The 19,495-nt window shown below is 37.2% G+C and overlaps 1 protein-coding gene across 3 annotated transcripts in view; it reads left to right on the forward strand.

The window, feature by feature from the left end:
• The window catches only part of LOC149568041 (uncharacterized), a 73,658-nt gene extending 63,494 nt beyond the window's left edge, over positions 1-10,164 (forward strand). For 2 of the 3 annotated variants that reach the window (XM_089821046.1, XM_089821047.1), the window contains one exon: positions 9,253-10,164. In XM_089821046.1, coding sequence (XP_089677172.1) covers positions 9,253-9,446 — 194 coding nt within the window. In that variant the 3' untranslated portion in view covers positions 9,447-10,164. The remainder of the gene's footprint in view (positions 1-9,252) is intronic. The other variant, XM_089821048.1, reaches the window with a different exon arrangement.
• The last annotated feature ends 9,331 nt before the right edge of the window (positions 10,165-19,495 follow it).

The raw sequence follows: 19,495 nt of genomic DNA on the forward strand, positions 1-19,495 counted from the left end.
TCGCCAAAAAAATTTGCCATCCCGGAAACTCGTCTCACCGTCCCCCACCGTCCCTGTACCGGAAACTTGGGGGAACATAGCATTTATGTTAGAAACCAGTATTGTGGCATGACAGTAGTAATTTTGCTGAAGGACTTATTTTGCTTAGCAACTGTTTGACAAAATTCTCGTTAGACCAAGTTCCATATTTTTGATCAAATCCAGCAGAGTTCATTACACTTCTTCTCCTTTCCTTTGGTCTTTTTCCTTGTCGTCTCCTTTAATCCACTTTATAATATTAATTTAACCCATTTTATAAATTTGCATTAAGCTCCCGTAAGCCAAAATTAATATTTTAATGAATTTGACTTCAGAATTTCTAATGTCCCAAAGGGGACATTACACAAAGCTCTAGAAGTCATATCTAATTAGGACTTTGAGAAAGATGTGTTGCTGTTTGTTGTGAAATAAGTCAAAGTGCTGCAAGCACAAATATTTTCATGATGATGCACATACAAACTTTATGACTGTATACTATTTACCATGATGACAATATTTTTAATTTTGATATAGTGTTGAATAGATGAGAAGAAAAGTACAAGGAGATAGTGATGAGAAATTTTGATTTCCCTGATGTTATCTATTCTAGTTGGAGATGGGCAAATAATGGAGGGTTGAATTTGATGAAAGGAGATTTGAGTGTAGATGAATAGGAATTTTGGTGGAGGTACTATGGTATGTTGAATACCACAACAAGAACGAAAAAATTGGTGCAAAAGAAGCATTAAGAGGAGGTTTTTTTATGGACTGAAGTCTAGAAGAGGCATATTAAATGAATGTATTTGGAAAAAGGAAGTGGGATTTGTTCTAGCCTATTTTTGGAAGAAGTGAAGGAAGAAAATATTTAAGGTGTCTGATTCAATAATGAAGCATATTAAGGGCCGTACATTTTCAAATAAGGAAATACCTTAGTAACATAGGGACGCGTCCTCACTCAGAGACGGGACGCATCTGGGACTGGGGGACGACGTTCCCATGTCCTCAACAGCACCATCATTGTGCCACTTTCTCGTCGAGGAAGAAGGGACGTCCCTACTTCCGCTATGGGGATAGGAAAACAAGAACAAGATCCCTCAAGGAGATGGGGGGACGGGAACAAGTCTCTTGACTCCTCCAGGGGACTGTTGGGTGTGCCCTATCCAATCAATAAAAATAAAGTTCGTTTAAAAAAATTAAACACGTTTTAGCATTCTATTGGGCGCATTGAATATCATATCATGTTGCTCATTGTAATCATCTCTATGATTAGATACTCATACTTTTGATATTTATGACTTATTATTTAATATTTATATAATAGAAGTTAGAACTCTTTCATTTGCTCATTCAAGTATTTAAAAATTTCATATTTATTGTTCAATGTTCAAGACTCGTGTATTTAAGTTTTAGTAAATTAGTATTTTACATCTATGTCTTATATTGTTATATAGATTTTCATTACTAGCTTTTTAAGTTCCACATGTATAGTATATAGTATATACACCCACCTCGCTGCTGTTCCCAAATTGAGGCCTCTTTGTTCCCCCATCCCCTAGGGTGGTGTAACTATTGGAAATACAAAAACGATGTTTCTAAAAGATACTACGTTAACTGAGAGCAAAAAGAGAAAGATGCAACTATTTGACTCTAGTTACAATAAATGACTGGATACATCTGGTGATACATTAAGTGACCAAATGCATCTAAGTTACTTAAATGACCATTATGAGGTAAATAATACCATATTATTCTAACAACTATGATAGTGCTTAGCAGAATGTCTGAACTTTATATACATGTCAAAAACTTACAACATTTTGTTTTGTTATCTTAAAGGGTATCTGCATGCCCCGACCCAACGCCCAACTTGCCTTACCTTGGTCTTACAAACTGCCAAGTTGGGGTCAAGAAGAGGAAAGTGAGGTGAGCCTAATCCAATGGGCTGCACAGTAACCAGCACGGGACTCTCCTTGTGCTTGGTAGGATAAACAAGCTTAATTACTGGATGAGGTTTGCACCTGGGTAAACAGCCCAACCAACCCGTCAACACCCTGGGGTTGAGGAAAACTTATAACTTTTTAGTTTATGTTTTGAAAATTCAAACTATTCACATGCTTGTAGAACCTTTAGGATCTAGTGCCGATGCATATGTTTTACCAAGTTCTCTGGAAACCTACTTGGATTCCTAAGTAACTACAGACCTGTATCTTGGTTAACATGGGATCATGAGAAGACAACTTCCAATGCTGTGCTCTTTGGCAAGAAGGTGAGATGATATTTTCAATGATGGAAAAATTGAAGTCTCAATTGATTATAGTGGCATTCTAATTAAAAGCAATTGATGCAAAGTCAAAGTGTCACAATTTAAGTGTAGTGTTATTTTAGTGTAGTATGCAATATCACAGACAAGGATACTTTTATTTGGGTTTAGAACGTCTCGTTGAAGGGTATGTTCTTGTCTGAAAGCCATGAATTGATAACATTATTAGAGGCAAAGCATAGTGAAATCCGTCAGCCTAGGGTTACGGTAGCTAGCTTGAAAACATCAAATAGTCAATTGAAAAACTAAGAAACAATTATATGGCTTTTTTCATGTTCCCACCATTACAGCATGTATAACTATTGGACTGCAGCCTTTAAGTCAAGTCACAACACTTGAGTGATGGAATAAAATAGTGATTCTATTAAGGGGCCAATTAATAGGTTCGGGCAACAGTGCTCAAACATAAAAATAAAATCTAAAATATGGATAATTCATGGATTATTGATAAGTAGGAGATAATTTCCACAGCAAGTCAAATTGTGATATTGCTATTAGGATTTAACTGTGTGATTTTGAGTCAAACTCATTGACCCGTGTTTCATGAGTAGTGATTCAACATGAATCCATCTCTCATGAGAATAAATGGAACACTTAGCACTCATTGGATCTAGGTGATGCTCATAGGGGTGAAGCACTGGGACTTCCCGGGAGGTCACCCATCCCAGTACTACTCCAGCCTGATTGCGCTTAACTACAGAGTTTCCTCCATGGTTAAACCCAAAGCTTGCAACCCCATTTGCAAAACCTTCACCAAGTGTTGTGCCTTTTGAACCATTCATTAGAAAGCCCCTTAAGCTCATCAATTGATAAGTAGGAGATAATTTCCATAGCAAGTCAAATTGTGATATTGCTATCAGGATTTAACTGTGTGATTTTGAGTCGAACTCATTGACCCGTGTTTCATGAGTAGTGATTTAACATGAATCCATCTCTCATGAGAATAAATGGAACACTTAGCACTCATTGGATCTAGGTGATGCTCACAAGGGTGAAGCACCGGGACTTCCCGGGAGGTCACCCATCCCGGTACTTCCCGGGAGTTGATTATTCTCATGCCTCTTGTGATTTCTCCAAACACATAGATATAATCATAACAATAAAAGATTAAATTATATTTAAGACCAAAAGCATCGTTAAGGGATCATCAATCTGGAAATAAATAATTATTCTTAAAGGGCAGCAATGAAGGGCAATGACTCATTTCTTATGAAGAGGCACAACTTCCCACAATTGAAGATATAAAAAAGGGAGATCGATTTGGGGGTATAATATATTATCATCAATGGCAACAATGAAAAGTGGTGACTCAATTCTTATGAAAGGTGACAACCCTTTCACCAATAAAGTATGGATAAGAAATATTCCAAGTATTCAAAGGACTTGTCCATCATCACTCGTGAACAAAAGTAATAATCAAATTATCAAATCAAGCAATTAATTAGAAAACCACTCTACTAAATCAGCATTCATTCAATTCACAAATATATTGAACCAGCGTGCCTTAAATCAATATATCAAACCGGTGCTCATTACATCATCAATCATCTAATTAACACTTTCTTAGTCATCACTCACCAATATCTCAAATCATACAATCAAAAGAATTCATTCTGTCAATCAATCATTTAACGTTGAGTTTCATCCAGGATATGGCAAATTTTAACCGTTTCCAAACTTCATCCAAATTTTATGATATTTAACATAATATTGTTATTTTCTATAATATTGTTTTATTTTAAAATGATATTGATTTATTTAGTTAAATTATTTAGCGATGTAAAGCTAATTTGAAATTTCTCTGTATATATTACTAATATTTTAAAATATAATAATATATATAACTTAAGTTTAATGTCAATTTTTTTCCGAATTTTTACCCTTGTGGGATTTCATTCAAATTTTATGATCGACAAACTTGAATTTGAATTCAAACATTGTGAGTCAGCAAATATCCATCATTCAACAACAATTGAACTGGTAAGAAAAACATTGATCAAAAGACAAATCTGACATAAGGGAATCAGATCCAGATATGCATCTATTGTGCATTGCATCTGTAATTTGATATTAATCCCACAATCAATCAAATGTAAAGTTGGACAAAGTAATTTAGGGAGATGCAGTATACCAGTTCCTATGATCTAAATAAACTACCTCAATGAATGGGATTGGTCATAGTTGGACATTGCTGTCGCTTGTGGGATAAGAGGTGAGTTTCCATGATTTTGGATATTGTGTGCTCTTGGACTTAGTTGGGTTGGGCAGTTTACTGGTGCCCTTTGGAAATTCCTACTGAACTAAGCTATGATTTGTTATAGGATGGAAAATTATAATGCTTATCATGACATTTTTGTTTACTAATATATGTACCTATAGGATATCTCTTAAATTGTTGATGGTTAAATGTGTTCACTTTTGTATTTTCTTTTCAAAGAATAAATTATATTGTTGGAATTGTCAATTTCTAAACAGTTTAAATTCAATTTGGGGACGTTTCAGCTTTCATGGAGTTTGACAAAGCAAGGAGAGTGGAAGTAGATAAGAGGCTAACGTTTCATGGTGAGCAGTAGAGGAGAAAATCAACCAACAAAATAGTTAGAAATTCTTTTACAGTACTGTCTTGAAACTGAAAATCCTCACACACCTGGATACAAAAAAAGTGCTGCTATGCCAAAATAGGTACACTGGCTCCTGAATGTTAGTGACTACTCTCTGCGCAGGCTTCAATGACTTGTGTGCTGTGAGAAATTGGTGTTTAAGTTTTCTTTTTTCACCATTTTTACTTGTTTTCATCTTTTTTCCCACCACGGGAGACATCAGATTCGATTGGAAGACAGTGGGATATTGGCAAGCAGATGTGGAAGTTGTCAGTCAGGCATCTCTTTCACATGAGAATGTTTCCCGAGATGGTAGCGGGTATGTTGTCATGTCCCCTTTTTAGCGGCATAACTTTACCGGGGATTTGCCTATCATCGACTCTCGTAGGCAAAGGGTCATGGGAAGAGGGTCATTTCAGTTTTCCGATAATTACAATTTTTGAGTAAGTGGGGCCTACTCGTCCTGATATTAGATAAAGGTTGTACTCCAACTTTATAAAGTTATTTATTTAATTTTATAAAGTTTTACATCATAAAAGATGATTCCGGAAAACTTCCAGAAACTTCTCAGTGAAGTGAATAAATAGAGGACATTGGGCTCCCATTTGGAACAAGCGGTTTTGTGGATTCAATTTCTCTTTAATTGGGGCAATTTGTAGTCATTGGTCTGCAAATTTCCATTAGGTCTCTGGGAACGAAAACTCCCTTGGATCTGCATAACTGAGGAGGTGAAATATCCCCCGAAGGGTTGCACATTGGAGGTGGTCTTTAGCCATTTCATGTTGGGCTATTTGTATTCAGAATTTTTGAAGGGTGACGATTTCTTAGAGTCCTGAAAATTGAAGAGTTTGAAGGAAGCTGGAAAGACATTAATCCCACATATCTGTCCTGATTCTCATACCGAGCCAAGGAAGAAAGTCACCGTTGCAAGCTGGAGAAAATATAATTAAAATCGCACCAAGGACGGCAGCTAGGGAAAAACAGAACCATTATCCAATTTTCGGTTAACTACAGCACAGGCCAATTCCGACATTTCCAGTCAGCGATTATCATAAACAGAGCACCCAAACTGTCTGGCAGGCAGTATCAACGTCGACGCGGGTTGAAGGAAGGATATTAATCGCGCAAGACCAGTGGTGTTACATATGGGAGTCGCAGGCAGATGGCGATATAAAGAAATAATGTGATGCGCATGAATATATAAATTACCAGTTCATCATATGAGATTAAAATAATTTCGCACGGGTCAAAAACGGCAGTTGGGATGACGGCAATAGCAATCGACAAATGGCAATCAGGTCTGAGAATCTCATGAAGTGGCAGATATTCAGGTTTCGTTTTGTTATGTATATTTTTGTTCCGGCATTGTTATTCGGTTGTTAACATTTGCAATTATCGTAGCACTTGCAATAAAATTATTTTGAATTTCTATTACTACTATCAATTTGTATTTGGTTATCACGGATACTTGGTAAATTAGCCGGAAACATCATAAATTGAAGTTTTGTGCCGAGTGTTTGACGAAGTACCACAGCCCAGAATTGTTATTTAGTGACTCATATAGCGAGGGTCATTTCATATGTGTCCTAGGGTGTCTAGAATGTGTCTCTTAATTACATTGATAAATTAACATTCATATGTTAATTTATATGTAAGTTGCTGGCTCGAGTTTGGGTTTGGGTTCAGGTGTGACAAAACTGTGAAATGGGGTTTGGGTTCATTTAGGTTTGTTGGTGCAAAAACATGTAAACGTTAGTACAAAAATATGCAAAAATCAATTATGTATATAAAATGTAGTTCTCCAATAGTTCAGTCCCCCAATAAATTTAAAACTAAATTGTATAGCAAATAATATAGTCATATGTATTATTTATTAAAATTAAATAATATAATTTTCAATTTAAAAGTAATGTATATATTTTAATATTATATTTTTTAAATTAAAATTATTAAAAATATAACTATATCAAATAATAATATAATTACACTTTATGGATATTATAGATGGAGCCTTAGAAAACTTTAGTTTTATTTATTAATTGTTAGTAATATATACTAAATTAATAAACTGAATAACAATATATCCTTCGAAGGGTCAATCCATTGATAAATCATAAACATAGATCAAGTCAATTTAAATAATGTTCCTAAGTTCTAACTTCTAACCGTATATTAGTAAACTACTGGAATGGGCAATACATCCATTTGCCCAGTAAGGGTGGAGCGAACACAAAAGGGCAATCATCACAAACACAAAAAGGGCAGGCACAAGAGTGTAAACTACATTACAAAAGTATAGTGTGGCAGGGTTAAGACAGTTGACAAGCAAGGCAGTGTAAAATACAACTCAAAAATACATTGCAACAGAGTTAGGACACTCAGTGGTGAACCCCGCACCATATTGCCATGATACTTGGACCCAGTTTGAACCAGACCCAGGTTCGGCCAGAAAACTGCAGAACCTGGTGACATAGATACATAGTACAGAAGTATAGCGCATCAGAGTCAAGATAGTTGGCATGCACAGGAGTGTAAAATATAGCTTGAAAATACATTGCAGCAGAGTCTAGACAGGTGGCGGCAAACCCTGAACCATATCGACACAATACCTGGATCTGGCTTAAACTAGACCCAGGTCAAGCCACAAAATTGCCGAACTTGGTAATATAGATTTATATAGTTTAGTTTATAGCCGGACTAAATAATTATTAATTGTTAGTTATTCTGTTAAGTGAGTTGGGATAGTTAGCACGGAATTCATATTATTTTGGAAAGCTGATGAAGAGACGAAAACCTATAATGGTTTGAAGATATTCTTGGTTTTTAGTGAGCAGTTTAGAGTAGAATATTGGCTCGATATTTGTTGGATGTGAGAAGAGGTGTTTAAATGCTGCCCATCTAAAACTGCAAAATTTAAATCTTATTTTGGTTGAAGGGAAAGAGATTTTAGTCACTGAAAGCATTGTATTTGTGAAGCACGTGGAGAATTAGAAGCAAGGGTTTGATTTGGGGTCCTAAATATGTAGCTTGCAGCCATTTGAACCCCATTTTGGTAAAAGTTACAATGTAAGTATATGTAAGGAAGTGTGTAGGATGTTGAAAATAGTTACGAGATATCTAAAATTGCTTTTATTTATGTCTAATTTCTTTTTTAAAAATGGGTAATCACTTTTGATTGGATCTACAAACCAGTGGGGTCACATTGGGGGACTCCATCCACATGGTGATATATTGAACTCTTGCCAAGGCATTAAGGCCTTCTAGCTTTGTCTCTTGCTGATGACATCAATCTACTCATCTCTCCATTCTTCTTCATCCTAATCTCCTATATTCCTTATTTCTCTGGATAATCCTTACCTCTTTTAACCCTTATTGCTCTATACTGGCCTTATAACTCTGTATGACCTTATGTCTCCCTTGTTCTCCTTTCTGCCATGCCAACTTACTGCATGGGACCTCTGTCATGTCTTCTATCCGAATGTTGTGCACCTCCTGTGCAGTGTGCTCTGTCAGCAGCAATAACCTATCAATGCTACCATGGATGCCATGAACAACCATCCTTGCCGGCAGTGTGCGATAGTGCCAGTTGACACTTTTTGGCATCTGAAGTTTCCATTGTCTGCGATCTAGTTTCCTGTTTCTTTGCTTTCCCATTTTTCAACAGTAAACAGCTATTACAGCTTTTGTGGATTTTTTTAACTAAGCAATATTTAAGTATTTTTATTTTTTGTATCTTATCTGTCTGGAAAATAAACTGACATGAATGTTTTTAGTTATGCTTATATTTAGATGTTTCTTAATTTCTAAAACCTGCTAATCCTTTTCTCTGCGAAACCTCGACATGTAGAGAACCTAATTTGTTTTTGACAATAACTATGTTACAAGTTAGTTTTCCAGTGAAAGTTTTAAACTCAAAATGAAAGTGGATTGTTTCTTGTAAATCAAGTTTTTGCTGTCTATGCACCAAAGATTAATTTAACAGCATGAAGAGTTCATTCACCTGTAATAATCCCCGCTGCACGCAATCACCCACTGGAAAGAAGTGTTTTCTAAGCGAATAATATTTTAAATTTTTGAATCAAGATAATGGAATGTATTTTTTCTTTGTCGGCTTTTTGAATCTTTGTCAGCACAATGTTATATCCTAGATTCTGTATTATTACTAAGTTATTCCAAGTCAATTTGACCATAGCGGCAATTTAATTGGGTCATTTGAAATTTTGAAGTGCCTATGACGTTTTTTCTTTCTTTCTATTTTGGATTATCAGCTTATGTGTAATTAACACTTGTATTGCCATGAATTTGCCAAAACAGATTTGTGCATATTCTTGCCAAAAAGACTGGTCTTGGTGAACTCTTCAAGATTGCTCGCAGCCATCAAAAGCCTGAATCTCAGCACTTTGGTGGTGATTTCCTGGCTGATGACTCTCCGACAGTTGATATGGTTTTTGAGACACAAGAAAGTCAGATGTGTCCAGTTCTTAACACACCTCATAATTGAGAGTTAACATCATTTCCTATTAAAGCAGATGAAGTGAAGGAAGATGGTAAAGCATTGAATGTTCAAGTACCAAAGGCCAACTCTGCATTGAAAGGGGATGCTGAAGCACAGAAGACTAACTTTTTGTTGAAGTCACTTTCAGATTATGGTCAGAAAGTCTTATGGAAGTCTAATTCTCCTTTGCCAATTAATAATTCTGTTAAGTTAAAAAAGCCTAGAAAAGCATCTAAAAGATGAAGCAGTGTCAGGGTTCTGGAAGGTGGATAAATTGAACTCTACTAATTTTTTTAGTGCAGTGTAACACAGGTGGACAGTGTAGACGCTCACATATACCATGTATCGAATCATATTAAGAAATGCTCTATGGTTGGCAGCAAGGTTTCAACCTAGGGCAAATGAATATTGTGTCACAGCATTATCTTGAAGCTAATTGATTATAAGTGCTCACCTTTATCAAAGCATAAGCAATTGCAGGGTAGTTTGGTTGAGGACAGGTTGGATTGCATGGTGCGAGAGTGCTTGAAGTAAGTGTAGTTTGAAGATGTGCTATGTTTTGGTTCACAGATGTACTTTTTCTGTGTTTTCTGGAAGTGTCATGGTGATCTTGAAACTCTTTTGAGAACGAGTTGCTGTCTTAAGCTATGTAGAGACCGAGACAATTTTTGTGCTAGCGCATTTAACAATTTTGCATTTTTCTATTAAAGAGTTCTTCATTTTAAATGCAATTTTCTTGAGAACTTGAGGGGCTGTGATTTAAGTGGCAAGTTGAGATAATTAATACGAAATCATTAAATTTACATCATTTTGTCTTCTTTTCTTTGTTGTGTGTTGCTCCATGCACATTTGTATTGCACTTAAAAGCCTCTGGGAGCAGTAGTTTATCTTTATGGTTATTGTGATTTTAATAACGTGTAAAGACTGAAAAAATAAATAAATGCAAGATTCATGCTGTATAGCTACAGGCATCTCTGCCATTCTACGTTTCAAAAGTTCTGTTGTTAGATAACTCATATATTTTTCATGAAAGTAAAAGTAGCTATGATACCTAATGCTAAGAACAGTAGAACTCATGCCGGACCTACATTGATGATCATTATGGCAAGTTTCAAACACAACAGAATGCCAATGAAGAAAATTTTGCATAGTGATCTAACACAGCCACCATTAACTAAATTCCGGTCCATCTGATCCTCATCAAGTTGCACTGACTGGACCTGCATACAATCTTATTTTGGGCTTTTATCCCTTCACTAGGTGGCAACACAATATGTCTTGCTGTATCAATCACAACTGACCTAAAGCAGCATAGATTGCCAGCAGCCTTGAGTCAAATGGTAAAGGTTAGTGAGTTGAGGCTTGATCAACATTTACCCAGTAGGCAATTTTGTCATTGAATATACATATATGAAGAATAGCTCCTCTGCAAAATACCCTGGACAGGAACGGGTTCACATCCAAAACCTCGTCCCCCATGATTCTGCCTTTGAAATCAATTTAGCATTTTGTCCACCTCAACACATCAAACTTCTGATGCTCAACAGTTTACATCAGTTTTTGGATTTCATTGATTAATTCCTCATCATAGTTCCGACACTCCGGGAGTTAGAGGAAGACTCACCAAGTCCGAGCCGGAGTCCATCAAAACAAGGCAGATTACCTCTGCCCTTGGACTCGACAGAGTTACCATGGAGTCGCCGAGTTTAGGGACTCTTGTTTCGCCGTCCCAAGCACTGGACTTTCACTAACAACTTGACTCAAACTGTGAAAAATAATAAAATAAAAGGGTTAAGTGAATTGTTTGTGCTTTGTATAACATCTGTTTGACCTGAAAAAGTCATTCCATCCTTTGCTGATCCTATCTTCAGTGATGAAGACGTGGAGTGGGTTGATCAAGTGGATTGTGAGGCAAAGGTAGTCGAGGAGGCTAGAGTGCAAGGAGACCGGGTGCAGGGTCCTGTGGCTAGGAGTGATGGATCTGAGTCTGATGATGAAGATTATGAGGATGAGGATGCCCCTGAGGTTCAACCTCAGACAAAGCGAGAGATGATGGCTATAGAGTCTTCCATGACCTATCTTAGGCGTATTCGTAGGAGGACATAGGCTACTATGAGCTTTAGTCTTGTACACTCTAGCTGTTATTTTGATATATGTCTTGAACTTTTGATTCCATGGACTTCATAATCCATGAATATTGTAGACATTTGACAGTGACACTATGTTTATAACTTTATATTATGTTATTCAATTTTTTTTCCTTCAGAAATTCACTTTTATACTAATGCGATTTGTGCAAAATTGTGTATGTGTGTTTCAGTAGTTTCTATTTATCTCAATTATTGTGTATTTGATGTTAATTGATGAAAAGATCCCTGATTTTTTTAAAAATCCTTAGAAATCTTTGAATTTCATGGATTTTTCAATTTTTAGTCGTTGGCTTTTGTGAACAGAAGCAAGAGATTCAATTCTAGAGTACTCCAAAATAAAACCTCAGCTGGTAGATGTTTTTAACAATTTATTCGTAAAAATGTAGATGAAAAAACAATTAATTGATGGCTGATATTGTTGTTCGCATAAAAGCCTTGTGGAGAAGAGAATTGGGGCATCTTCAAACACTAGAGCTTTGCATGCACCACCTTTGCCATGATCACGCTAGAGATTAGAGTAGGGTATGGGAAGAAAACATTTACATACAACAATGTTACTTTTGAGGATTAGTTTTATCGTGCCCATGTTGTTTTTCTTATTGTATATATGATGGATTGGTAAGAAAGAAAGATCTATTTCTTCCTTTATACTTATTGGCGATGATCACGCTTCCAATAATTAAAATAAAATAAAATAATTATATTAAACATCTCTTATAGTTCACTATATATTAATTTATAAAATAATATAAACTCAATAAATATAATTATTATATTACTAATATAAGTTAATTATATTACCTTAATAATTAAATATAACTACGATGTAACAATTATGTTATAACCCACTTAAAGTTCTCCGCTATGGCTTCGTGCGCGCTTTGGTGGATTCTCAGGCTTCTGTCATTGCCTTTGTGCTTGTCGCAGAGGATTTTCCCCTACTACCTTCAAAGCAGGTTGCGGATGTTGTAGTTGGGAGCGGGGGTGGGGGGTGGGTAGGGTTTCCCTCGCGCCTTCTCTTGGTGGTGTCATTCCTTCTGTCCCATTTCTGCTTGCTGTGATTGGAGCCAGTTCTGCGGGTCCTGAGGCTGTTGGCCCGCGGGGAAGGGTCTTCTTTGCTGATGTGGCCGCCTTTGAGGTTGGCTTGCATGGCGCCGTTCCTCCCACAGGTCTCTCTTTCGGGCCTTCTCGTCCTTGAGTGGCCTCTCCAGTGAGTGTCTCTTGCCCAACAAGGGTTAATTTAGACCAAGATATTGTTGATGAAATTTTTAGTATGGCAGAGGACTTTTCTGCCCATGCTACTATTTTTTGATTCTAGGGTTATTGGCTCTCTCTTTGATCTCCATGCTTGGATCTCTGAGCATTGGGAAACAATCTTAGACAATGGTGTTCAGATCTACCCTAATGCTAAAGGTTTCTTCATTGTCAAGTTTGAAATTGCTAAAGATAGGAACACTATTCTCTGTGTGAGTTTTTCTTGGCTGGATCATTACCCTCTCATGGCCAAACCATGGCATATGTATTTTGATCTGCTCATAGAATCCTTCAACAAGGTTCCTATCTGGGTTCGGCTTCCTAATCTCCCTATGAACCTCTGGCTTGACTCTGTTTTGGAAGCTGTGGGGAATGCTATTGGAAATTTTTTGCTGGTGGACTCGGCTACCTCTGATGTTCTCCATTCGACATGTGCTCGAATTCTTGTTGAGTTGCATGTCTCAAAGAGCCTCCTAGAGAAAATCTGCTTGGCCTCTTCGCGGGGCTCCTGGACTCAATTTTTGGATTACAAACGTATACCCTTCAGATGTAGGATGTCATATGATAGGTCACATGGCTGCTCGTTGCTCTACTGTGAAGTCCAAGCCACGACGACCTCCTACTTGGTGGCCTGGGGCCTCCTTCGAGCACTATACGGTGCACAAGTCTCTTGATGTGTCCTCAGATCTTGCAGATGGCTCTCCCTCGATGGTTGGCTCTTTCCCGTCAAACGCTACTTCAGGGCCTTTGGTCAATATGGATGCTTGACCTTTGGGTCAGGATCATGTCCCTCCTTTCTTTGATCTGGCTGCTAATCCTAGTCTTGATGGGGGCCTATCTTCTTCAGCTTCTCCTAGGGAGATTGTTATGTCTGGTGCTTCTGCTTCTCCCGGCCTCCTCTCTGAGCCCTGGCTTGGTGAGGCAACTAGGGTGGAGGATGGATGAACTGATGTAAAAAGGAAAAAAAAAAATTCTAAGCCCTCTATTCATCCTATAGATATGATTCTCAGGTCGAGCATGGCAGGGTCTAAATCAAAGGGCAAATCGTGAGCTCCCTCCTTGTGACTGGTTTTTGGAGGTGGAGTCCATTGTTGGATTCTTTGGCTCCTAGTTGGACGTTTTGTTTGTGCTAGAGATAGGCTTTTCTATCTCCATGGATTCCTCTCTTCTTGGGGGTTAATTGGATCCATCTTAGTCTTGTTTCAGAACTTACTGAAAATCTTAAGATTTGTACAGGGTTTTAGGCACCCTTCAAAACCTATTTTACTTAATAAAAAACAATTACGTTATAAAAATAATTACTTTATCACAATAATATCATCAATATAATTATTATATCACAAAGATTATATGATCACAACTTTTATGTTATCTATGTCGGCTTGAAGGAGTTCAACCATAACGACAATAACACTAATGGTCCCACTTAGGTAGGGACAAATATTTCTTGATATAGTTTTGTAGTAATATCCCACATGGCTACTCCCAGAGGGTGGGTCCATCATGGCTACTTCTAAGAATGGAAATGCAAATGAACACAAGTGTTCATTGCAAAATCATTGAACATGATATTTTCATGGAGTCTTTCACATGACCTCCATCATGGCTTCTCTTAGACGGTAGGTCTATCATGGCTACACCCATGAATGGAAATGCAAATGAGCACAAGTGCCCATCACGAGATCACTCAATAGGATGTCATCTCATCATGATGTTCACCATGGTTACTCCTTGAGGGTGAATAAACACAAGTGCTAAGACATGGATTCTCTCACATGACATCCTCCATAGCTACTCTAAGAGGGTGAAACAAGGGCTTTCACCTCCAATTTCTTCGTCTTAGAGAAAAATGCAATACGAGGGTTGACAACTTACACTAGCAGGTAGAGTGAAAAAGGAAAGCATCACTTCTACCCCTCCCTGTTTGCCTACATTTGACACCCACACCGGACGATAAGGTTTCCAAAATAAAACAAAACAAAATAAAAATTCAAAAGGAAGAATGACATGTTCTTCACAATCCACTCCATTATACATCCTATCATTGCTCCACACTGAACATGATAGAGGACATCACTTCAAAACGCAAGACTAGCATCATAAAAGTACACACCCTAGCCACCTCAAGATCAAAGAATCTTGAAGTCAAGGTTCACATTTCTCAAATCAAAGTCCTCGAAGGAGGCACAAAACCAATAAAATAAAAGTGAACAAGAGTCACAATAGACAAATCACATAAGAAAATAAATTTTGACTCAATAGTTTTCTTCTCATATGCCCATCAGGAAGCATATCACCGGATAAGAAAAACTCATTTCAATATCAGAATTTCATCAGGTAGTTCATTCACTCTCATAGCGACTCATAGTTCAAAACAATGTAATCATGTCACAATAGATAAGATAAGATAATTATATTAATGTCCAACAAAATACCACAATGTGGGTCTATGGTACTGGAAGCTTACACCAAGAAGAAAGCAGACAAAGCACCAAACGATGTCCAAAAAAGAGAAATAGTACAACAAAAGAAGAAGAAAGCAGGAGACATCATGGAAATGATTACGTATCTATCCTCACAGGAAAAAATTCCAACGATGATTGATCTGTGTGGCTACTAGAGGCCCTGTGATGAAGCTGAGTGCTACGAGAGGAGTGTTGTTGGTGAAGAGATCCCCTGCAGGGTCTCATAGATCTAGAATGGCCCATGTTAGAGAAATTGTACGGTCGCTTCATACCCCGAGCTGGAGCTAAGAGCGAGAAGAAGGTCGTAATAAGCTATGCCTAGGTCTAACTCCTAGGAAATGATAGTTGTAAAGTATGGTCATGAAGCTATAAGGACTCATGGAGATAGAGCGCAATGCAACACTGATTTGTGTACTTGAAATAATCTGAGAGGGATCTGCAATCTCTAAACAAACAATAAAGTCTCCCTCTAATCTCATAGTATATGGGGCATCTGAAAAGGAAATGGATCTCAGATTCAACCTCTGCTAAGGTACAAAGTCTACACACCCGATCCTCTCTAGCAATATGGTGATCAACCAAGATTTGGAGTCTGTGCGAGCCCACCTTGAAGGAGCCAAGGAAGATACACAGGGCGTGTGTCCAATATCTGTGTAAGTACTCAGGGCATACAATAATCCTATCCTGAATATCTAAGAAGTGCTCGGCATAGAAAGCCATCCTCAAACTTAGTCCCCATAGAGGATCCACCCAGGTTTGTATGATATACTGTCTATAAATGTCAAGTCTGACATGCCCGTTCAACTCCTGCTGAGAGGGGAGTAGATGAGCAGGAGCATCCAATGAGAACTGGTAGGGAGAGAGATGGTCAATGTCAATCCCAATTGAACTCAGTAGGATAGTAGTCTGAGCATACCAACAATGGGTTCTAGTGGCTGGATCGGAGTCTACAATAGCAATTGAGGAGCAATAGGCTAAGTAAGGGTATCTATGTTGGCCTTCAATTGACTCTGCAAAGCCACAAAGATGGTGGATAAACCAGATCAGGTCAAAAATGGCTGCAAGCCTAAATGGGTGAGCTTCAAACTCAGCCAAAATAATACTGTGGGGGGTAGACCTAAATGATGACCACACTGTCAATAAGCTTTACAAGGATAAATTTTGTCTGCATTATTTCCAGTTATCTTATCCAAAGAAGACAAACATCGCTATGGGTGCAACAATAGCATCCATTAATCAGAACTATGCAAAATCACATTCTTATAAATTGGACCTTTACAAGAGAACAAGTTAAACAAAAATATACTTCTTCTCTTTGAATTCCATATTCTACACAAAATTTCTCACACAAGGAAATTTAATGAGTAATGAAGACGCATCTCATAATCCCTAATTTGCAGGAATACATACTTCATCTCTAAAAATCACAAGAGGACATTTTTTGACACTTCTAGATAATTTTCCTTCTCAAAGAGAAGTGCACTAGCAGCGTGACACCTCAAAATTTTCTGTCTCAGAGAAAAATGCACTATGAGGGCTGACACCTCAAATTTCTTCTTCTTAGAGAAACAATGCTCAATAAGGATTTATACCTTCAATTTTTCCATTTTGGAGAAAAATCTATGACAAGGGATTGCACCTCAAACTTCTCCCTCTTAGAGAAGAATCCATTAAAGTACATCTTAAGAAATCAATAATGCTGAGACTCCTTTTCAACAAGGGCTTGATAAGTCCAAGTTTGTCTAAAAACAACACAATTTTCCCTTTGGCAAGAGGCTTGGTAAGAATATCGGTTGTTTGTTCTTCAATGCTAGGACCCCAACTAAAGAGCATTCCTTTACACCATAGCTCTAATATATTGATATTTGATCTTCACATGCTTTGACTTATAATGAAATATAAGGTTGCAGTCTGCATTACTCTTGGTGAATCCTAAGCTCATCAAGTATCCATCTATCTAGGAATGTCATGTCTTAGGTGTCCACCAAAGTTCTTAGACTCAGACCTAACTCTTTCTCGGCAAGGGTAGCTCTACTTGTGTACAACTTAGACTCGGCCATGACTTGACAATGACTTGGCACAGCAACAAAACCCTTGAAATGTAGAGATTTTTAGGCTTTAAAGAACATTTTATGCACCCATTATTGAATAAAGCTTAATGACACAATAACGTCATGAAGTAGAAGGTAATTTGATCACATATATAAACAAAAATCGATTACATAAGTACAAGGGTAAATTGTAGTTGAAGGAAATAGCAAACATAGATATTTAAAATTCAAAATTCTACATATTGTCAAATAAAATTGTATACCAAAGGCATGAAATCCATCACATCAATAGTCATAATCAAATGTTCTAAACATATGTAAACAAAAACAAGTCTATTTCTATGGTTCCTTATGGTCATTTTTAGTCTCAACCTTAGAGTAATCTATATTATGCCTCCTACTAATGCATCTAAGGTAGGTCTTGGATGACTGATTAGCCATAATCTCTACTTGTGAGGTGCCACTAGGATCAACTATAATTCTTTGCTCCTCTGCTTCCATAGCCATGACCTCATCATCTCTATCTACTTGGTGAATCCACTCTAGGTCCTCATCATCGAAGACGAGATCAATAGCCTCAATAACCTACATAGACTCTGGATCAACCTTCTTTAGAGTAATCAAAGAGGTGTCACTATCCAAAATCTCCTTGGTCCTAAGGTGCAGGTTGTAATGCACAAAGACTATAGATTACTCATCCTCTCCATAGACAACTTGTTACGCATCTTCGAGTGGATGTGCTCGAACATGCTCTGGTTGAACTCACATCTAGAAGTGCTACATGGCTGACTCAATATGCGGGTGACTATTTTCTGGAGGTTTTTGGGTGAAGGCCCAAACATTTCCACCATCTATTTGAAAAGAAAAGATAAGAAAAAAAGATTAGTCTCATTTCCACCTTTAAAGCTAGAACCTAGATAATAAAATTAAAATCCATAAGCTGCAATTTTCACCTAGCTATAATTTTGTACGACCTTTGTGCACTTGACTTCCAAAACCCTAATGGATTATTATAGGCATCCATCTCAAACAATGTATCTATGGCAATAGTGGCCACCATATTCTCTATCACAATATATAGGCCACTAAGAACCTCCTTATACACCTTGAAATCATAATGGAAATGAAATGCTGAAGTAAGGTAATAGGCTATTGCATGGATGGGTTTATGGAGCTGATTTTGCCATCTCCTATCAATTATGTCCCAAATGGGGCCATACTTGTCCTCAACTCATGCATATTTGGTTCTAATGATCTCCTTGGCCCTATCAATGCCCTCATATTTGTAGCCCCATAATGGGCTTCTCCCCATCAACAACTCGTAGGAGGACTATGAGGGGCTTAATGACCTACAAAAAAGTTAAGCAAAAAAACAATTGAGTGGATAATCATTAAAATACATTTTAAATTTTAAAATTACCTCCATAATCTCTTGTCAAGGGGTCCAAAAACTTGGTTTATCAAAAATGCATTTCGCCACGTCTATCCCTACAAGGGTGGTCGCATAGGACGAGGAAGTCCACTCTAAACCAACAAATATGCACCTCAAAGATAACATTGAATTCAACAAGGATTTTAGCGTGATAAATTTTGAGGCAAATCTTGTGATATCGGGATGAGCCAACTCCTTTTGCCTTGTGTAATCCCTTATAATTTTGAGGACTAATGCATGGTTATAGATGAAATTGCAAATATTTTTGGCCTTATCAACACATGATTTGGCCCATTCAAGCTTGCCAATATCCTCTAACATGAGGTCAAGGCAATGAGCTACACATGGAGTCCAAAATATTTTTGAGTGCCTCTCCATTAAAAGTTCTCTTTCAACAATTTAAATTAATTAGGAAAAATTTAGATGTATTTATAAATTTTTAAAAATAAAAACAAAAAATTTAGAAACTTAAGATTTTACCTACAACAATATAAGTTGCTGCATTATCAGTCACCACCTACTCAACATTCTCTTCCCGCACCTTATTTATGACCTCCTTAATAGCCACACAAAAGTATGCCACATTTGTGACGTGGGAGGAAGCATCTATAGACTTCAACAACATGGTGGATCCTGAAAGTGAAAAGAAAACAAAATAATTTTCATTGACCAATCAATACATCAAAATTTTAATTATTCAATTAATGTTA

The sequence above is a fragment of the Cupressus sempervirens genome, chromosome 3 (genome assembly GCF_028749045.1).
Source record: "Cupressus sempervirens isolate cs-2001-9-10 chromosome 3, ASM2874904v1, whole genome shotgun sequence".
In the NCBI taxonomy this organism is placed as follows: Eukaryota; Viridiplantae; Streptophyta; class Pinopsida; order Cupressales; family Cupressaceae; genus Cupressus; species Cupressus sempervirens.